Source organism: Bos taurus, chromosome 11 (genome assembly GCF_002263795.3).
Source record: "Bos taurus isolate L1 Dominette 01449 registration number 42190680 breed Hereford chromosome 11, ARS-UCD2.0, whole genome shotgun sequence".
In the NCBI taxonomy this organism is placed as follows: Eukaryota; Metazoa; Chordata; class Mammalia; order Artiodactyla; family Bovidae; genus Bos; species Bos taurus.
The window spans coordinates 3,468,411-3,490,198 of NC_037338.1; the positions used below are offsets into that span (position 1 = coordinate 3,468,411).

The 21,788-nt window shown below is 41.0% G+C and overlaps 1 protein-coding gene across 12 annotated transcripts in view; it reads left to right on the plus strand.

Annotated features, from left to right (window-relative positions):
* The window catches only part of VWA3B (von Willebrand factor A domain containing 3B), a 166,395-nt gene that overhangs the window by 74,491 nt on the left and 70,116 nt on the right, over positions 1–21,788 (plus strand). For 11 of the 12 annotated variants that reach the window (XM_059891646.1, XM_059891645.1, XM_059891640.1 and 8 more), the window contains 4 exons: positions 5,817–5,915; positions 13,825–14,007; positions 19,086–19,213; positions 21,219–21,361. In XM_059891646.1, coding sequence (XP_059747629.1) covers positions 5,817–5,915; positions 13,825–14,007; positions 19,086–19,213; positions 21,219–21,361 — 553 coding nt within the window. The remainder of the gene's footprint in view (positions 1–5,816; positions 5,916–13,824; positions 14,008–19,085; positions 19,214–21,218; positions 21,362–21,788) is intronic. The other variant, XM_059891643.1, reaches the window with a different exon arrangement.

Genomic DNA, 21,788 nt, shown 5'->3' on the forward strand with positions numbered 1-21,788 from the left:
TAAATAAATTTAAATAAATAAATAACGAGAGGAGGAAATCTGTTCTATAAGGAATAATGTCTGTAACATTTTGTCCTAATTGGCCACCATACGCTGGAAAAGAGTATTAAATTTATTCTCAGCTTGTTAAACATCCAGGATTATCCATTGAAGTTTCTTTTATGACTCTAGGTAACGGGAAATATCTTAATTCAGAGTGTGCTAATTTAGAGTTTGTGATAACAGGATGTTATATATGTACTCTCATTGGATAAAAACATTAGCAGGTTCCTCTTTATATAAAAATCACTAAAGAATAGAATCAGTCTCATCTAAATGGCTAAAAATATGTCAGATCAGTTTTTACACTGTGATTCTGTTCTCTTCAGAAACCTTTACTGAAGTACCTTTGCTTACTTGCTGAATGTGTAAAATTCATTTTCAAGAACACCAGATTCCTCTATTAGTCTTTGGACTGATTTGGTCCAGAAATCAACCAAGTCAGTTCAGAACATGACCCAGGTGTTCTAAATGTGCTGTGTGCTGGTATCACCGAGCTGTGGTCAGCTGGCATAGGTCAGAGAACTTATAAAATTTCAGTTATTGTATTTTTAAGTTCTAAAAGTTCCACTTGGTTCTCCTTCTTGTCTTTTATTTTTTTCATGAGACTTTCTATTTCTTTGCTGATGTTTTTTAGTTTTCATTTGTTTTAAGATCATTGGTCATTTCTAGTTGAAGCATTTTTTTTCACAGCTGCTCTAAAATCTTTATCAAATAATTCTAACATCTCCGTCTTCTTGCTGTTGCTATCATCTTTTTCATTTCAGGTTGAGAGCTTCCTGATTCTTGGTATGAAGGAGTGTTTATCAACTGAATCCTAGACATTTTTGTCTTATGTTTATGAGACTCTGGATATTATTCTAACCTCCTATTTAGTCGGCGTTGTCTGACACTGCTCTGTCAGGGGTGTAGTAGGTGGGCCCTGCCTCATACTTCTGGGTGCAGGTTGAAATTCAGGTTCCCCACTGGAACTCTGTTGAAACCTGATGGGGAGGAACACCTTTTCACTGCTAAGTGGGAATGGACATCATTGAGCAGGGAGGCCATGTTACAGTTGGTGGGGATGAAAGTCCCAGCTCACTACCTGGCTTTCTTAGCTATCACACTGGCAGGGTGTTAGGTCATTTATTTATCCTACCTGATGTTATCTGACCTTCTTGGGTCCATGGGGTTATATCTGTCATTGTTTTGGGGAAATTCTGAACCATTATTTTTTCAAATATTTCTTCTACCCTCTTTTTCCCTTTTCTGCTTTGTTTCCAATTAAGCATATACCAGACCATTTGCTCCATAGCTCTCTGATGCTCTTTTCTGTTTTGTTCTTTTTCCTCTTTGCATTTAATTTTAGATAATTTCTATTGCTCTATATTCATGTTCACTAATTCTTTCCTTGGCTATTTTGAACTTACAGTCATTCCTCTGTATCTACAGGTTCCTCATTCATGGATTCAACCAACCCCAGATGGATTTTTTAATTCCAGAAAGTTTCTTTTTTTTAAATATAAATTTATTTATTTTAATTGGAGGCTAATTACTTTACAATATTGTATTGGTTTTGCCATATATTGACATGAATCCACCATGGGTGTACATGTGTTCCCGATCCTGAACCCCCTCCCACCTCCCTCCCCATCCCATCCCTCTGGGTCATCCCAGTGCACCAGCCCCGAGCACCCTGAATCATGCATCGAACCTGGATGGCGATTCGTTTCACATATGATAATATACATGTTTCAGTGCCATTCTCCCAAACCATCCCACCCTTGCCCTCTCCCACAGAGTCCAAAAGACTGTTCTATACATCTGTGTCTCTTTTGCTGTCTCGCATACAGGGTTATCCTTACCATCTTTCTAAATTTCATATATATGTGTTATTATTCTGTATTGGTGTTTTTCTTTCTGGCTTACTTCACTCTGTATAATAGGCTCCAGTTTCATGCACCTCATTAGAACTGATTCAAATGTATTCTTTTTAATGGCTGAGTAATACTCCATTGTGTATATGTACCACAGCTTTCTTATCCATTCGTCTGCTGATGGACATCTAGGTTGCTTCCATGTCCTGGCTATTATAAACAGTGCTGCAATGAACATTGGGGTACACGTGTCTCTTTCAGTTCTGGTTTCCTCGGTGTGTATGCCCAGCAGTGGGATTGCTGGGTCATAAGGCAGTTCTATTTCCAGTTTTTTAAGGAATCTCCACACTGTTCTCCATAGTGGCTGAACTAGTTTGCCTTCCCACCAATAGTGTAAGAGGGTTCCTTTTCTCCACACCCTCTCTACATTTATTGTTTGTAGACTTTTTGATAGCAGCCATTCTGACTGGTATGAAATGGTACCTCATTGTGGTTTTGATTTGCATTTCTCTGATAATGAGTAATGTTGAGCATCTTTTCATGTGTTTATTAGCCATCTGTATGTCTTCTTTGGAGAAATATCTGTTTAGTTCTTTGGCCCATTTTTTGATTGGATCTTTTATTTTTCTGGAATTGAGCTGCAGGAGTTGCTTGTATATTTTTGAGATTAGTTCTTTGTCAGTTGCTTCATTTGCTATTATTTTCTCCCATTCTGAAGGCTGTCTTTTCACCTTGCTTATAGTTTCCTTTGTTGTGCAGAAGCTTTTAAGTTTAATTAGGTCCCATTTGTTTATTTTTGCTTTTATTTCCAATATTCTGGGAGGTGGGTCATAGAGGATCCTGCTGTGATTTATGTCGGAGAGTGTTTTCAAAAAGCAAAGCTTGAATTTGCTGCATACTGGCAACCATTTACATAACATTTAAACTGTATTAGATATTACATATAATCTAGAGAAGATTTAAAGTAGATGGGAGGATGTATATTAGTTATGTGCAAACACCGTGTCATTTTATTTAACAGACTTGAGCATCTGCAGATTTTGGTATCTATGGGAGAAAGGGTCCTGGACCAATCCCTGTTGATATATAGAGACACAGCACTTTGAACTCTTTAAAAGATTTCTTCATATTCCTATTGCATGTTTTGTTTGTTTATTTTTATTTATTGGGCTGTGTCAGGTCTTATTGCAGCACGCAGGATCTTCATTGTGTCATGAATGCATGCATGAATGCAATCTCCATTGCATCAAGTCTTTGGTTGCAGTACACAGACTCTAGGTGTGATGCCTGGGCTGTGGAGCACGCTGGCTTAGTAGTTGTGCCTTGGGGGCTCAGTTGCTCCCTGCCATTTGGGATCTTGTTCCCCAACCAGGAATCAATCTTGTGTTCCGTGCATTGCAAGGTAGATTCTTAACCACTAGACCACCAGGGAAGTCCCCTTACTGTGTTTTTCATTAGTAGCATTTCCATTCTGCTATTTCTTAAGGTTTCCATCTCTGCTGAAATTACCTACCTGGTCTTGAATGTTGTTCACCTTTGCCATTAGAGGTTTTAATGTATGAATCACAGTTATTTAAAATTTTCTGTCAGATGGTTTTAGCATCTGTGTCACATCTGAGTTTGTTTCTGATGAGTACTTTAGTTTCTTGATAGTGTGTTGTATATTCTATTTGATATGCTTATTTTTTGCTAAAGCTGAAGCTCTAATACATTGGCCATGTGATATGAAGAGCCAACTCATTGGTAAAGACCCTGATGCTGGGAAAGATTGAAGGCAGGAGAAGAGGGTGACATAGATGGTTGAATGGCATCATGGACTCAATGGACAGTGTTTGAGAAAACTCCAGGAGATAGTGAAGGACAGGGAAGCCTAGAGTGTTTCAGTACATGGGACCGCAGAATTAGACATGACTTAGCAGCTGAGCAATGAACAACACATTTTTTGTTAAGAGCTGGACATCATAGAGCTGCAGTATATAGAGACTGAGATAAATATTTTTTTATGCCTGGAAAAGAGCATGCCTTTCTTTTGTGGGATGGGCTAGTGAAGTGAAGTGAAGTGAAGTGAAGTCGTTCAGTCGTGTCCTACTCTTTGTGACCCCATGGACTGTAGCCCACCAGGCTCCTCCCTCCATGGGATTCTCCAGGCAAGAGTACTGGAGGGGTTGCCATTTCCTTCTCCAGTGGGATGGGTTAAATTAATCTAATTAAGAGCTGGACTGGGTTTGAGGTTAGTCTGTTTGCACCATAGCCCTCACATTATTGTAGTGATGCTTTGTGTTAGGGTGAGAGATGATGTACCAGAAGGTTGTCTGCTCCACCCTCAGCTTTTGATTTTTCCCTTTACACTGGGCTTCAGAGAGAACTTTTCTCTTGCAGGTTGCTTGTTAGTTGATGTTTCTAGGGGAGTAACAGGGATGGGTATTTTCTGAATAAGCCTCAGCGTTAGTCGGGCCTGGTGTCCAGGAGTCTCAGGGGTGTGGCTTTGTCAGTATCTCTGAGTCCAGAATGTAGCCCTGCTCCTTCTGCAGGTGTAGGGGCTTTGTGGTTTCCTCTTCCATTCCCCAGCCTTCTGGGTTTTGACCAGCACCCTGAGGATGAGTATGTTCGTTACTGCCCTTTACCTCATACACACACACACACACACACACAAAAGCTTTTGTTCTGCAGGGGAGAGAGAGAACAGGGTCTCTGTGGATGTTCCTGTGTCACTGAATCTCTCCCTCAGTTCTGCCGTATGAAGGAGATTTTCTCTAGGCTCTCTCAGTCTATCCTGTGAATACCCTGTGGGGTTTGTGGTGAAACAGTCTTCAAGAGAGCACTGATGCCAGGCTTCCCTGGCATTCCACTGGTTAAGAATCTGCCTTCCAATGCCGGAGATACCAGTTTGATCCCTGGTCCAGGAAGATCCCACATGCCAAGGGTCAAGTAAGCCCATGCACGATGACTACATGCACGATGACTACCGCAGCCCATTCATCCTAGAGCCTGTGCTTCCAAGAGAAGCCACCACAATGAGAATGCACTGCAACTAGAGAAAGCCGGCATGCAGCAGCAAAGACTCAGCACAGCTGGGTGTGAATAAATAAATAAAACTGAATAAATAATGAGTAAATACAACTTTAAAAAGAAAAAAAGAACACCGATGCCCCCATATTGTGGTCTCTTGCCAATATATACCCGCAGCTTCTGCTGGTTCACCAGCCACCCCAACGCAGCTCTCCTTCAGTGTCTGGCTGCATCCTGTCCCAGGAGCCAGGGCTTGCATCTCACCGGACTCTCCAGATGCCCACCTTTCCCCAGATTTTGGGCCAGTTGGTTGCCCTGTGATCTGAGCTCTCTCATGAATGTAACAAAAGTCACATACTTGCTGTTTGTCTGGCTCTTTTTTCTTGTGGAGTGACAGTTCTCTCCATCCCTGGACAGAGCTGCAGAAATTTTACAGTTTTACAGCTTCCTGTACCTCCACATTGCCCATGACACCACACTTGTGTTTGCTGAATATTGGGTGTCATGAATCAATCCTGGCTGAAAACAAACACGGTCCCCACCCGGGTGTATTCAGGCTCCATGTTTAAGCCGTGCTGACAGCTGAATGAACAGTAACTGAGTTAGTGCCTCCCACAGAAACACACAAAGATAAAATTGAATTAAGAGCTCTGTCAATAGGACAGGAAATCCATTGTCCCAGCTTCTAGCTCTCCTGGGACTATCTGCATAGACGCTTTTATGATACATCCAAGGATTCAACTTCTTGAATTCCTGGACTGAAATCATTATCTCAATATAATTTAAATTTATCTTTTATTTCACAAATACCTTCTTTTTTTTTTGGAGGCAGGGAATAACACTTGTTTGTGAGCTCTTTTTCTGAGATTGAAGTATACACTTGGTATGTCTCTCTCTCTCTCTTTTCTGTAGATTGGAAGTTCCACAAACACCCTGAGTGCCCTGCAAATTGCTTTTGCTGATGAAGAAACACAAGTAATCTACCTTTTGACAGATGGGAGACCTGATCAGGTACTTATCAAAGTTGGGAACAAAGACAGACTCACTAATCCCCTGAAAGTGAAAGCTGAGAGTGGGAATTGGGGGACCTTTTTCATTGCCACCAAAAAGCTGTTGACAGATGCTTGCTTGACTTAGGGACCCAGAAGTGAGGTAAAACAAACACATCCACATTGAGAAATTCCTTTGTCTACTGCAGCACTGAGGAAAATTTATGTGACAGTGAGTGTTGTCTGGTTAATTTGATGCACTCCCATAGGCCTGGAGACCAACCCCATGAAAGGAAATGTCTGCTTTCCATGGAAGACTGGTTTATATTTTATTATAAACTAAGAGCAAGGATATCTTTTTGATTTTTTTTCCTTTGGGGACACTGAATCTAAACATGTCACTGCACAATGTGCTTGGTTTTACCCCTAATTTTAACTTAGTAATCATTTAAACAAAGCATGCCTTTCTGGTGAAATGTTCTTTGTTTTGTTTAGCCTGACTGGAAAATATTTGAAAAGTTTTAGTGGAGTCTGTTCATCTTCTTTTGAGCTTTGTGAATGAAAGACTAATGCTCTGGGCATTAAATAAATATACGGATGTGCAGGCCAGTACAATGTAAATTAACCGCTGAAGTGAATTAGTATCAACTTGTTTCCTTCATTGTGAAGTGTCTGCATGTGAAGACTGCTAGGCAAATATTGTAAAATATCCTGTGTCAAACAGTCCAGGGCTTAAATACTAAAGCAACCAGATTTTACTGCAGCGTTAGATTTGTGGCCAAGAAGTTGTATATAAAGTAAAATTTTATTTGGTATAATTTTCCTACCAATTTCACTGTACTTTCTACTCAAAGGCAGTTTATTGTGCTTTGTTTATGCTCCTTGTCTGGTGCCAAGGTGTGAGGCTACAAAGATGAATAATGTCCTGCTCTAGGGAAGCTTACATGTTGGAGGGTACGCGAGCATGTACAGTGAATTCTGACACTATACAGGGAGTAGGGTTGTCTAGGCTACAGACTGGGTGGGAGCACAGTGATGAATTCTGCTGTACAAGATGGAAAGAAGACCAAGCAAGTATCCACTGAGAAGGGCATGCTTCAGCTGTGACTGAAAGGAGGATAAAGAGTTTTTTAAACAGAGGAGATTGCTGGTATCCTGGGCAGAAGGAACAGAGGTGTAAAGGTATGTGGGCTGCTCAGGGTGACAACCGGAGAGCAAGAGCAGTGATAGAAGAGTGTTGGGGCCGAGTCTCTGGGTTAAGTTGGGGGAGACCATGATGGTCCTTGAGTGTCACATGGAAAGGATGGTCTTTACCTCACTGGGTACTCTCAGGGGAACAGAAGGTCCCATCCACCTAATATGTTATAAATATGCCTCAGTAGAGCCAGGGAAAGACTAGATCTTGATGAGAGCTGGTGAGGTCCCACCTCAGGGAGGAGCAGCAGAAATTTGGAAGGAGGAACCCATCAGAGATGAGATCATAGGAGTAGCATCAAAGGACTTGGTGGCCAGTTTGTGGGTAGAAGGTGGGGGGCTGGGTGAGGACCAAGAGAGGAAGGGGTCAAGAAGACCGATTTCAGTTGTCTAGTAACTGTTATTAACTGACTGACAACTAAAGAAGCTGAAGACTTAGGGGTTGCCAGTGGAGGAAGCTGAGCTTGAGCCACCTGGATTTCATGGCTGTCCAAAACCTGTGTAAGTATGGGACTGGTGTTTGGAGAAGGTGTAGGCTGATTCTGTAAGGAGATTCTGACTTGTAAGTCATCTGGACAAGGAGTCTTTTTCTTTTTAATAAATTCTAACTGATTTTATTGCAATTTAGGAAATATAGGTAGGCATATAATCATAAGGAAAAATAAGAGGTAAGTATAAGTAGTTCATAATTCAATTTTCTGCCCTTTCTCTAATATGTGCCAGTTTTCCAAGTCATGAGACATTCTTCTGAAACATCATTCTCAATGACTGCATCATATTAAGTTATATAGATTTAATAAAACTACCTTAAAAACTGATTTAATTTTTGCATAGTAGTACATTAACATGGAACATACTACAAAGGTACAAAAGGATATGTAGAGAAAATTCTCCCTCCCACCTCCTGTTCCTCACCTAAGAGGCAGTGTAGGTTACTAGTTTCTTTATTTTCTTTGAAAGATAGTTTGTTATGTAAACAGATAAATGTATATATATATATATATATATTTCCTTTTTAAAATATATAAATGGTAGCATATTACACAGGCTTCCCAGGTGGAGTTAGTGATAAAGAACCTGCCTGCCAATGCAGCAGGTGCTGGAGACACAGGTTTGATCCCTGGGTCAGGAAGATCCCCGGAGGAGGGCATGGTAACCCACTCCAGTATTCTTGCCTGGAGAATCCCATGGACAGAGGAGGCCAGTGAGCTACAGTCCATAGGGTTTCAAAGAGTTGGAAACCACTGAAATGGTTTAGCACACATGCACGCAGCATATTACACACACAATTCTGAACCTTTATTAATAAAACAAAGGACTTCACTGGAAGCCCAGTGGTTAAGACCCTGCCTTCCAATGCAGGGAGACTGGGTTTGATCCCTGGTTGGGGAGCTAAGATACCACATGCCTTAGGGTTTGGCCAAAATTTTTTTGTAAATAAATAAATCAGTATACCTCAGAGATCGCTTAATATCATTTCATAAAAAGCTTCCTCATTTTTTAATAGCTGTTTACTATTCCATCACACAGCTACGTAGTCATATCCCCTGGAGATGAACATTTAGGTTATTTCAATCTTTCTATTCAAGGTTGCAAAAGTAATGGGGCGCATATATCATTTTGCACCTGTGTAAGTGTATCTGTAGCATAAATTCTGAGATGTGTTCTCAGTAAAAAGATATATATTTTGATAGATCCCAGCAAACAGCCCTTGAAAAGCATTTACCAAGTAACACTATACCAACAATGTGTTAAGAAGGATGCTTAGATTCGAGTTCATCACAGACTTATGAGGATCTCGGATCTCCCAAAAGTATACTTAAATTGGAATCTCCAAAAAATATATTTAAATTATATTTAAATACATTCCTCTGGGGAGAAGGTCAGTAGCTTTCCCTGGATCCTCAGAGGGTCCGTGGTCCAGTTAATGATAAGAAACTAGGGATATGGATGAGCTGGAATTAGGAATATGCTAATTGCTAAAAAAGTGATTTATAAACTCTCATTCAGGCATTTCATATTCCTCTCTGCCTTTTCCCCACATGCAGTCTATTTAGTTTGTATTGCCCCTCAGGTTTTCTCAAAAAAAAGGATATTTGATATTCATGTTCCATGTAGAGGACATTAAAATATAGCACTCAATCTCCATTTGTTTTTTAATTTTCACTGACTGTGTAGGACCTGAATAGGTAAGACCAATGTTATTATTCCCAGTACTCAGCAGAATTTTCTACTTGGAAGAACACACAGAGATGCTATTCAGAATTCAATTCCATGGACATCACCGTACTGCTTGTTTATTAAATGTCCAGGGCAGAATTATATGAAAGCCAAGTCTTTAATCAAGTTCAAAGGGTTCTAGTAATACTAGTTTTCATGAACCTGGGATCACTAGGTGTCCTTTGCTGGGTATCTGTAGATGTGAGTGGACACTGCGGGGTCTCTGCTAGAGAAGCCAAGCACATTTGGCTGTGATTGTTTGGGGATTTCTTTGAAGTTAGGGCCTCACTCTCGCAAAAATCGAGAAAATGGACGTGAGGAAGTTAACTACACCATTTTAAACAAAAACAGATGTATAATAAGGACCCACATGGGGTATATGAGAGGTGGGGGCAGGGGAAGGCACGGGGGACTGCCCCTGTACAAACAAACCTCCTTCAGACTACGAGAGAACCATTCCTGCCTTTCTTGTCACGCCAAGGTGACCTTTGTGGCGAAAGGGACATCTGGCCACACACCTGTTTAGACTCAGGGACAAGGCACCGGGGCGAATGTCTCAGGTGTGCAGCTTGGCCTCATCTTAGGGACCTCATCTTAGGGACCAACAAGGCCTCTGAAGGGAACTGATTAAGGACTTATATGGGCATTACACAGGGAGTGACCTCCACATTCAAAGCCCTTCCATCTCAGCTACTGCAGTAGCTCCGCTTAGCATCTGAGAAGAGTCAAGGTGAGTCAGGCTGCAGGGGGAAAAGGCTTACTTCAACTACTGAGTCTTCTTGTCAAAGCTGTGAGGACACCCACCGGCAGAGGAAAATCCCTGGGGGCTGCGGGTGAGGGGCAGGAGGACAGGAATGCTATCTTCCCTGGCAGAGATCAAGCTCCTTCTGCAGTCAAGATGCAGCCCCGCCCTCTGCCCAGCTCTCTACCACTTCGCTGGGCTCTGGAACCTCGTGCCAGTTTAGCAAACATTACCTGGGACTGCGTGTGGGTCGGGGGCTCACAGCGATACATGTAGCAGACTTTCTCATGCTCGTGCTCTCTTGGGGTGTCAGGACTGATGGGAATAAGTAGCTTTAAATCCAGAGACCTGGGTTAGAGCTCATCACTGGCACTGCCCATCTGAATGACTTTGGGCAAGTGTCCCCAAAGTGAGTTTCCTCATCTGTGACTTAGAGCTAATGCTCCCTCCTTACAGGCTTGCTATGATGTTCTTGTGAATGCATTCCATGGATATTTCCTGAGCATTTTTTATGAGCCAGGTACTGTTATCAATCTGAGATATGGTAGAGAGCAAGACAGACCAGGTACCTGCCTTCAGCAAAGCTTCTGTGTTATGGGGAGATAGATAGTGAGCAACGCAAAGCTTTTTGGGCTTCCCAGGTAGCACTAGTGGTAAAGAACCCACCTGCCAGTGCAGGAGACATAAAAGATGCAGACTCAATCCCTGGGTTGGGAAAATCCCCTGGAGGAGGGCATGGCAACCCACTCCACAGAGGAGCGTGGCGGGTTACAGTCCATGGGGTTGCAGAGTTGGACATGACTGAAGCGACTTAGCATGCAGACAGTGAGCAAATAAATCTATGAAGTGATGTCAGGTAATGTATGAAAATGGAGATGCTACCCACAATGTCAGCACTAAATCAACATTAATGTCCCTCCCCAAATATCTCAGCTGGAAGTCAATATAGAGATTGTTGTTGTTTAATTGCTAAGTCATGTCCAACTCTTTTTTGCAAGCCCAGAGCCTGCCAGACTCTGTCCATGGGATTCTCCAAGCAAGAATACTGGAATTGGTTGTCATTTCCTTTCCCAGGGCATCTTCCTCACCCAGGGATTGAACCCTCATCTCCTGCTTGGCAGGCAGATTCTTTAGCATTGAGCCACCTGGGAAGCCCCGATATAGGAGCAATCTCTAGCTAAAACCTATCTTATCAAATTAGCAGAATTTAGGCCTGATATCTCCAGTCTGGCATATAGGCGTAGGGCCAGTGGCGAAGAGTGTTGGTAAGAAATGAGGATAATGATCGTACCTTCCTCAGTGGGCTGTGGAGGGGATGCAGGGAGAGAGCGCAGCAGAGCTCTTAGTGACTGGCCCATGGTGAGTGCTCACAATGGAAGCTAGGTCGAAGGAGATGCAGGCAGCAGAGAGAGATTTGCTCTGTCCTTGAAGTTGACAGGGCAGATGGGGTCAGCCCTCAGCTAGGTTAGGTTGCTGTTTGGTTCAGAACCAGCTGATGGGCAGAGAGGAGAGGAGAAGAGAGGAGGAGAAGTGGGATGGGCTTATGGGCAGTGTGTGTTAGGCATTCAGTCGGGCTTATGGGCAAGGGCAGGCTCAAGACTGGAACCAAATACAGAGGCCGAAGTCATGTGTATGTAGTGGCTGGAATGAGACTGGACACCAGGGGACCACTCAACTGGCGCCTCCCTGAGCAGCATGTGAGCTGCTCAAGGCCAGCAGGTGGTGAGTCCAGAGGCCTCCTCCCTCGTCACCTCACCTCCCCGGGGTTCATAGAAAACATTTTGGAAAGGCTAATAGTCAAAGAATAGGAATTGGGGGTGGAGAGTGGAAACTGGCTAAAGGAGCCAGCAGGTTGAATCAATCAAAGAGGGACTTAGAAATACAGAAGCAATGAGGGCAGGACAACCAGAGGCAGCTTCTGAGGGTGCTGATCTGGGTGTGGTGGTGCTGGTGGAGTGGCAGCAGGGCACATCATCAGTTCACCTTCCCCGTGTGTCTGGTAATGTTTACAGAGTCGATCCTTGCCAAGTGACAGTCTATTGCAAGCAGGGGAAAACAAATAATCTGACATTGCTTCTAGTACTAAAATCTGTCTTTGAATCTAGTCTTACCACTTAAGAGATTGATGACCCTAGGAAGCTTAGTCCTTCTGAGCCTCAATTTCTCCATCTTTAAGTGGAATCCATACCTACTGTGCCAATTAGGATTTCATATTACTGAGAGAAAAAAGCAGGAGAGCAGACAAATGATAACTGAAATGGAGAGATTTATATTCCTATGAAGAAGAAGCCTGGTGGTAAGTAGTCTAGGTTATACAGCTACTCAAGGATATCTTCAAGAAAACAGGCTTCTTTTAATCTTCATGCTTCACCTGATCTTTGTGTTTGTTTGACATCCACCCTTATGCTTACAAGACAACTGCTTTGTGCCTAAGGAGAGTGTCCATTTTCCAGGAGGCAGGGGTGGAAAAGAGAAGGATATTAGCTTTTTTTGTTACGTCTTTGCCTTTTTATTAGCAAAAAAAATCTTTCCCTTGAAACTTCAATGGACAGACCTGGGTCATGTGGTCACTCCTAGCTGCAAAAAAAAAAAAAAAAAAGTGTCAGAAGATGAGTTTTCATGTATGTTTTGTTACGTTTGTATGTTTGTTTTTAACTGAGTCTGTTGCTGTCTTGAAAACCAGGTCTCTGACAGTAAAAAGGAGAATGGGCCACTAGAAATCTTTCCAAAACTCTGTCACAAGAGGGTTAACTGGGGTATTATGTCCCCAACAGAGTGCTCAGAACATGAAAAGACCCTAAATAAATGTCTCTTTTTTCACTCTGAGATACCAGTTTTTATCACTCTGAGGTATCTAAAGCTGGACATTGCTTTTTAGGAGTAGAAGCTTTGGAAGCCACCCCAAGATCCTGTGGCCTTATTCTGTAGAATCCCAGTATCCAGGATGTCTTACCCATGATCCAGTGCTTTAAGTGTCCAGAAGTATGTGTGTGCGTGTGTGCTAAGTAACTTCAGTCGTGTCCGACTCTTTGTGACCCCATGGACTGTAGCCTGCCAGGCTCCTCTGTCCATGGGATTCTCCAGGCAAGAATACTGGAGTGAGTGGGTTGCCATGCCCTCCTCCAGGGATCTTCCTGACCCAGGGATTGAACTCGAGTTTCTTATGTCTCCTGCATTGGCAAGCAAGTTCTTTACCATTAACACTATCTGGAAAGCCCTGCTCAAAATTATGTGTATATATGTGTTATTTGCTCAGTTGTGTCCAACTCTTTACAACCCCATGGACTGTAGCCTGCCAGGCTCCTCTGTCCATGGAATTCTCCCCACAAGAATACTGGAGTGGGTAGCCATTCTCTTCTCCAGGGTATCTTCCCAACCCAGGGATCGAATCTGGGTCTCCCACATGGCAGGCGGATTGTTTACCATCTGAGCCACCAGGTCCAACCCTTTAAAAGCATGGATTCTAGGCTTAGGTGCACTAAAATCGAGTAATTGGATTAGTCCGGTCTTTCTCCCAGACTTTTCCCACAGAAACTGTGAGCCTTCAGAGGGCATGCGCTGAGTCACTGGTCTTCGTGCTCTCACCACCTGACAGTTTGCTTTGTCAGTCGAATTGGATTGACACCTTTCCAAGAAGTCACTCTCCACTGTATAAGGAATTACTAATTGAGAATTTCACTATCTAGAACAAATACTAGGGACTTTCATGTATTTTTTTTTTTTTTGTCTCTTCCTCTCTATCTCCCTTCTTTTCCCTGAAAATGTATCATTTCAGTCACCTGAAATGGTTATGGACCAGGTCAAAGTTTTTCAGAAAATTCCTATTTACACCATCTCCTTCTGTTACAATGATGAGATTGCAAATGGATTTTTGAAAGACCTTGCTTCTTTGACTGGAGGAGAGTTTCATTCTTATAATTTTGGCTGCAAGGATCCCTATACTCCAGAGGCTGTTCAGGTAAGAGCTTCATGAGCTGAGCAGAGAGTGTTCACTTATTTGGGCACTAATGGTTGGAGATCTGTGGACAATGATTGGAAGAACAGCAACCATAAGGACAACTAAGTTGAGAAAATGAATCACCTTACAGCTAGTGTCCTGCAAACTGTGGTGCCCTAAGGACCACCTGAGCTAGGGCACCTGTGAAAATTCAGATTCTCGAGTTCCACTACTGAGCTACCAAATCAGGCTCCAGGCACAGAGGCCCAGGAATCCTAATAGATTCCATTTTTCTTCTAAGCTTTTCATTATGGAATGTTGCAAACAAATGCAAAAGTAGAAGAGTATATAGGCCATGTACCTATCAGTCAAAGTTAACAATTACCAACATTTTGCCAAAGTTTAGGAACAAACACCCTGGGGGTCCATACATAAGGTTTGTTAACCACTGCCTGTTTGCACACATTTGTAGGAAGGTTTCAAAAAATTAACTTGCTAGGTAGTTGTCTTCTGACTCATCAAGCTGTATAACCATGTGACCATCTGATGAAACAATTCATTTTAATGAGCTAATACAAGAAAGTAAATAAAATTCTATGCCCCAATTCTCCAATTTTGGCCTGAAGATTTGCATTTCAAGTGTGCCTCTCTAGAGAACGTGTTTCTTATTGTCTGTTCTAACGAGTGACTTTAAAGCCAGAACACTGATCAATGCTAACATGTGAGAAACTATTAATACTAGAGTCTGGAAATGACTCATTCAAAAGAATCGGACAGACCAGTACTCTGAGCTCATCAGATGGCAATGCCCACTCCCATCAGCAAGACTAGGAAAACCTCATAATCCAGTGGGTACTGGGTAAAGTTTAAAGGAAGATCTTGCCTCAGTAGTGGGAGCAGCCAAATGCTGCTCTACTTCTGTCTAGAAAATCATAAATGCAAAACGTGAAAGGGTCAATCCATTTCCAGGGAATTTAGCTGCGTCCACTCTCCCCACTCACATTCAACATACTACTGGAAGCTCTACCAAGATAAGGCAAGAAAATAAAGGCATACAGATTAGAAAGGAAGAAATAGACCTGTCCCTGTTTGCAAGTAACAAATAAAACTCCAAGGGAGCTACAAAAAAACTCCTGGAACTATTAACTGAGTTCAGTAAGGTCACTGGTTATAAAATCAGCACACGAAATTCAATTACATTTTGATAAAGTAAAAATAAACATACAGAATTCAAAATTAAATATTGAAATTTAGTATTTCCTCCAAAATGAAAGACTTAGGTATATATATTACATAGTATATATACAGAAAAATCTTCTGAAATAGAATAAAATTAAACTATATTTTCATTCGACATCCAATGGAATGTACAAAAATGCTACTGGAACTAATAATTGAAGTTAGCAAGATTGTAATTTCCTACAAGATCAGCATATGACATACAAAAATGTTGTCATATTAGCAAATAACAATAAACATTGAAATAAAAATTATCTTTTACAATCTCATCAAAAATATGAAACATGTAGTGACAAATTCGTCAAAGTGTGTGAAAGGCCTGTCACTGAAAACTATAAAACATTCAGAGTTGTATGTTGTTTATGGGTTAGAAGACATCACAATGTTAGAATGTGCATTCTCCAAAAGAAAATCTGAACTGTGTCTGTTCTGTATGTGTGTAGTCGTTCCTTTACCCTTCAGTCTGTAGTTGACACGCGCAGACAGAGTAGTGGCTCTCGAGTTGCTCTTCTGCCGTCTTCCTGTCTCCTTCAGTCCCTCCATGTGTATTCCACGTGTAATGACCTTCTTCAGTGCTGTAATAGGGCATTTAACAGAGGTTGCTATGTGCAGTACTGTGTTTAGTGTTTTCATTTTAATTTTTCTAGGACATTAATTTATATGAAAATAAAAAGAATACTAAAAGAGAAAAAAATAGACTTAACACATTCCTAATCAAAATTTCAGCAGTAAAAGTTGACAAACTAATTCCCTGGAAATTCAGAAGATTTCAAATAGCCAAAATGCTTTGAAAAAGAAAATCAAAGTTGAAAGACTAATACTACTTGATCTCAAGATATATAAAGTTATAGTCATCAAGACAGGGTGGGATTAGCGTAAAGACAGATTTATAGATCAACAGAACAGCAAAACCAGAAATAGACTAACACATATGTGTATAACTGATTTTCAACAGAGATGCAAAGGCAGTTCAGTGGAGAAAGTATGTGTTTTTTTTTCCTCCAACAAATGTTGGAACAATTGGATAAAATAAACACATCTTGCTCCATACATCACACTGTAATAAAAAATTAACTCAAAATGATACATGGACCTAAATGTAAAACCTAGGTTTTTTCCCCTCCTAGAAGAGAACATATGAAAAGCCCTTTGAGACATTGTGTTAGACCAAAAAAGACTTTATTAGGATATCAAAAACATAGTCCATATAAAGCAACTCAATAAATTTGATTTAATCAAAATTAAAAATTTCTCTTTAAAAACAATGTTAAGATAACTAAAAGACAAGTTGTAGACTGGGAGAAAATGTTTTCAGATTGTATTCATTGTCTTGTATCCAGAATATATTAAGATTTCTCAAAACTCAAGGAAGCAAAAAATGGGCAAAACATTTGGACAGACACCCTACCAAAGAAGATATATGCATTTCAAACAAGATCATGAAAGGATGCTTAATTAATCATTAGGGAAACACAAATTAATTAATTCATTAATTATTAGGGAAACACAAATTAACCATAATGAAATACCATTACACAGCTATTAAAATGGCTAAAATTAAGACAACTGACCTTATCAAGTTTTTACAAGGATGTGGAGGAACTAGAACTCTCATAAATTACTAATGGGAATGTAAACTAGTGCAATCATTTTGGAAAACAGTTTGGTCATTTCTTGAAAAGTTCAGCATCACCACCTGTGTGATCTTATTCATTGACCCAAGAGAAATGAAAGCAGATGTTCATATGAAGACTTGTGCACAAATGCTCATAGCGTTAGTATTTATCATAGCTCAAACCTAGAAACTCAAATGTCCATCTGCTGCTGCTGCTGCTAAGTCACCTCAGTCGTGTCCGACTCTGTGTGACCCCATAGACGGCAGCCCACCAGGCTCCCCTGTCCCTGGGATTCTCCAGGCAAGAACACTGGAGTGGGAGGCCATTTCCTTCTCCAATGCATGAAAGTGAGAAGTGAAAGTGACGTCGCTCAGTCGTGTCTGACTCTTAGCGGCCCCATGGACTGCAGCCTTCCAGGCTCCTCCGTTCATGCGATTTTCCAGGCAAGAGTACTGGAGTGGGGTGCCATTGCCTTCTCCGAATGTCCATCTACAGGTGACTACATTTTGGATTTGGTATATAATAGAATACTACTCAGCCATAGAAATGAATGTACTATTGATTCATGCTGTATCATGGGTGAATCTCAAAATAATTAATGAAAGTAAACTAGACACAAAAAGATGATATGCTGTATGATTCCATTTAAATAAAATTCCATAAAGCAACTGTACTCTAATAAAAATTAATTAAAAATAAGTATGGGTTTCCATTTGGGTGATTAAAAAAGTTCTTGAACTAGATAATAGTGATGGTTGTGCAATATCGTAAATGTACTTAATGCTACTGAGGTGTACACACTTTAAAAATGGTTAAAATAGGAAACTTTATGGGTATTTTGCTGAAAACAAATATAGACCTGCTGAAAAAATAAACAGACAAGTAAAATTCCAGAAAATTGAAACTGATAGTGACAGAAAGTAGATGAATAGTTGCTTGTTTTTTGAAGAGGGGCTAAGAGGGAGGGCAGATCTACAGTGGGATACAAACAAACTTTATAGAGGGTAATGGATATAATTATTGTCTTGATTGCAGAGATGATTTCACAAGTGTGAATGTCAAAACGATTCACATGGTGCACTTTACATACATTCAGTTTGTTGTTGTTCAGTTGCTAAGTCATGCAGCCCCATGGACTGCAGCACACCAGGCTCCCCTGTCCTTCACTATCTCCTGGAGTTTGCTCAAACTCACGTCCATTGAGTTGGTGATGCCATCCAACCATCTCATCCTCTGTTGCCCCTTCTCCTCTTGCCTTCAATCTTTCCCAGTATCAGGGTCTTTTCCAAAAAGTCACTTCTTCTCATCAGGTGGCTGAAGTATTGGAGCTTCAGCAATCAGTCCTTCCAATGAATGCTGCTGCTGCTGCTAAGTCACCTCAGTCGTGTCTGACTCTGTGCGACCCCACAGACAGCAGCCCACCAGGCTCGCCTGTCCCTGGGATTCTCCAGGCAAGAACACTGGAGTGGGTTGCCATTTCCTTCTCCAATGCATGAAAGTGAAAAGTGAAAGTGAAGTCGCTCAGTCGTGTCTGACTCTTGGCGACCCCATGGACTGCAGCCTACCAGGCTCTTCCGTCCATGGGATTTTCCAGGCAAGAGTACTGGAGTGGGGTGCCATTGCCTTCTCCGCTTCCAATGAATATTCAGGGTTGATTTCCTTTAAGATTGATTGGTTTGATCTCCTTGTAGTCCAAGGGACTCTTAAGAGTCTTCTCCAGCACCACAGTTCGAAAGCATCAATTCTTCAGCTATCTGTACATGACTACTGGAAAAACCATAGCTTTGACTATACCGACTTTTGTCGGCAAAGTGATGTCTCTGCTTTTTAATACACTGTCTAGGTTTGTCATAGCTTTCCTTCCAAGGAGCAAGTGTCTTTTAATTTTATGACTGTAGTCACTGTCCACAATGATTTTGGAACCCCCAAAAATAAAATCTGTCACTGCTTCCACTTTTTTCTCTTCTGTTTGCCATGAATGATGGCAGCGGATGCCATGATGTTAGTTTTTTGAATGTTGAGTTTTAAACCAGCCTTTTCACTCTTCTGTTTCACTCTCATCAAAAGGCTCTTTAGTTCCTCTTCATTTTCTGCCACACCTCAATTAGGCTGTCTAAAAAATAAATAAGAACTACATGAAATTCTTTAGATTCTTCTTTTCCTGATACAGTTTGGTTTTTTGTTAGAAATGTTTGGAATCTGAACTTTCGTATAATCTTGCAATGTGTTTACTTATTTTGGCAGAATGAAGATCTGACTCTTTTAATTAAGGAAATGGAGCAAGGACGCAATGACCTAGAGAAGGTGCAAGACCTTTACTCAGAGTCATTGGTCATGGACTGGTGGTACAATGCAGAAAAGGATGGAGACAAGTGAGCATGGCAAAGCGCCCACTTCCCCATCACAGAGGTCTTCTTGGGTGCTCTGCTGGATCTCTTTACCACTTTCTACAGTGGTTTGTGAGAGTTCTTTAAAAAAAATCACATAGTATGATTATGTTAAGATTTTTGTTTAAGCAAAGGGAACTCATAATCTAGCAAATTAATGATTGGCTTACAGAAGCCACAAACTCATCCTTTTTTTAATTTTGATGTTTTTTGGTCATACTGAGTGGCATTGCATATGGGATCTGAGTTCCCCAACTGGGGATCAAACCTGTGCAGTGGAAGTGCAGAGTCTTAACCACTGGACTGCCAGGGAAGCCTGACATACTCATCCTTATATGCAGGTTCCCAAATCCTGTGTGGTCCTTAGGGATGTCTCATCTGTACCCAATGTGGACATCCCCCACCCCCACCACAACCCACAAAGGTGACAGAGCAGAGTAGGGGTGCACTGTTGTGAAGATTTGACTCAGGGTCACAACCGAAGCAACTTAGCATGCATGCATGCATTGGAGAAGGAAATGGCAGCCCACTCCAGTGTTCTTGCCTGGAGAATCCCAGGGATGAAGGAGCCTGGTGGGCTGCCATCTATGGTGTCACACAGAGTTGGACACAACTGAAGTGACTTAGCAGCAGCAGCAGGAGGCTCAAGGGCTGGACTTCACTCTGTGTGACCTTGGTGAATCCCTAACTTCTTTCCACACCTGTTGATTGCTGTGGGTCTCAGTTTCTTCCTCTTTAAGATGATGTGGTGGTAGTATTTGAGATAGATGATTTTTCAGGTCTTTCCCATGCTATATGCTATTAATAATATGTCTAAAACCAAAACCACCCCAGCATTCAGTAAATGTGTCAAATCTTACATGATTTCACATTGTACAGATATTCAGGCATCATAGCATTCATGTATCACAGCATATAAATACCCTATCAGGAATGGAAAACAAATTTATGGTTACCAAGGAGATTGCAGGGAATGGGGGAAGTTTGGGATTAACAGTGGAAGGAGTTTTGAATTAACAGATCTACACCATTATATATAAAACAAAATAACTTTATTCTGGGCTTCCCTATTGTAGACAACAAGGACCTACTGTATAGCATACTCAATATTTTTTAATAACCTATAATGGAAAAGAATCTGAAAAATGTATATATGTGTGTGTGTGTATATATGTATAATGTATGTATAACATATATATACATAATATATGTAATATATGTACAAATGTATAAAATGTATATATATATAAAATATAAAATGTATATATATATAAAACTGAATCACTTTGTGCTCTTGAAACTAACACAACACTGTAAATTAACTATACTTCAATTTAAAAATGACAAACAAGAAATGCCCCATCAGGAGTATATCTTTTTACTTAGAAGTGAAAGAAAAAGTGAAAGTTGCTCAGTCATGTCAGACTCTTTGTGACCCTATGGACAAAAAGAGCCTACCAGACTCCTCTGTTCTTGGGATTCTCTGGGCAAGAATACTAGAGTGACTTGCCATTTCCTTCTCCGATTTTCTGAATGAATATCCGCAAAACAGAATCTCTTTTAAGGGCTGGATGATTAACCTAAAGTGAAAGTTGCTCAGTCGTGTCCCAACTCTTTGTGACTCCACGGACTATACAGTCCATGGAATTCTCCAGGCCAGAGTACTGGAGTGGATAGCCTTTCCCTTCGCCAGGGGATCTTCCCAACCCAGGGATCGAACCGAGGTCTCCCACATTGCAAGCAGATTTGTGATAGCAAAATGGAAAGAAGTTGAAAATATGTATTAGTCAGGATTTCTTCATCGAAATTCACTGTCTTCCTATTAGCAAATTAAGCGTTTAATAAATGCCCATCAGGAACAAAGATAAATTAAAAACATTGCTAGACAAAAAATAATTGTAGCTAATAGACCTACCCTTAAAGACCGAACACAGGAAGTTCCTCAAATTTTTTCTTTCATCATCTTTGTCTACTTTTTAATCTAAAACAGGCATCAAAAGGAGATTTGTTCCATGGTTTCAACCCCAGAAAAATGTGCAAAACCTCACGCTGATGTCAAATCATCACGAATGCTGAAAATACCAGAGGACCCATCAGGTCAAAAGACTCAGAGAAAGAAAGTGCTCCATGCAGGTATCTGTAAACAAAATGTTTGAATCTCGTGACTGGTTTTCCTTCGGTGCAAGAAGGTATTAACAGGAATAAAGGAGGAATAAAGCTAAAGCCTCGTAACATTTTAAAAGAAGCCTAAACTTGTGTTTGTTAAACTGAAGTTATTATTGAAGTAATTGTACATTCCCATGCAGTTGTGAGAAATCATACAGAGAGATCCTGTATACCTGCTCTTCACCCAGCTACCCCCAGTGGTCACATGTTGGGAAAAAAAATTCAGTTTTGCAACCAGGTTATTGACATTGATGCAATCCACAATCTTAGTCAGATTGCCCCAGATTTTATCATGTGTGGTTTCATATTCCCCACTCCCTACAGTCAAGATACAGAACATTTCCATCACAACAAAGATCCCTGGCCTTGCTGTTTTTTAACAACACCCATTTCC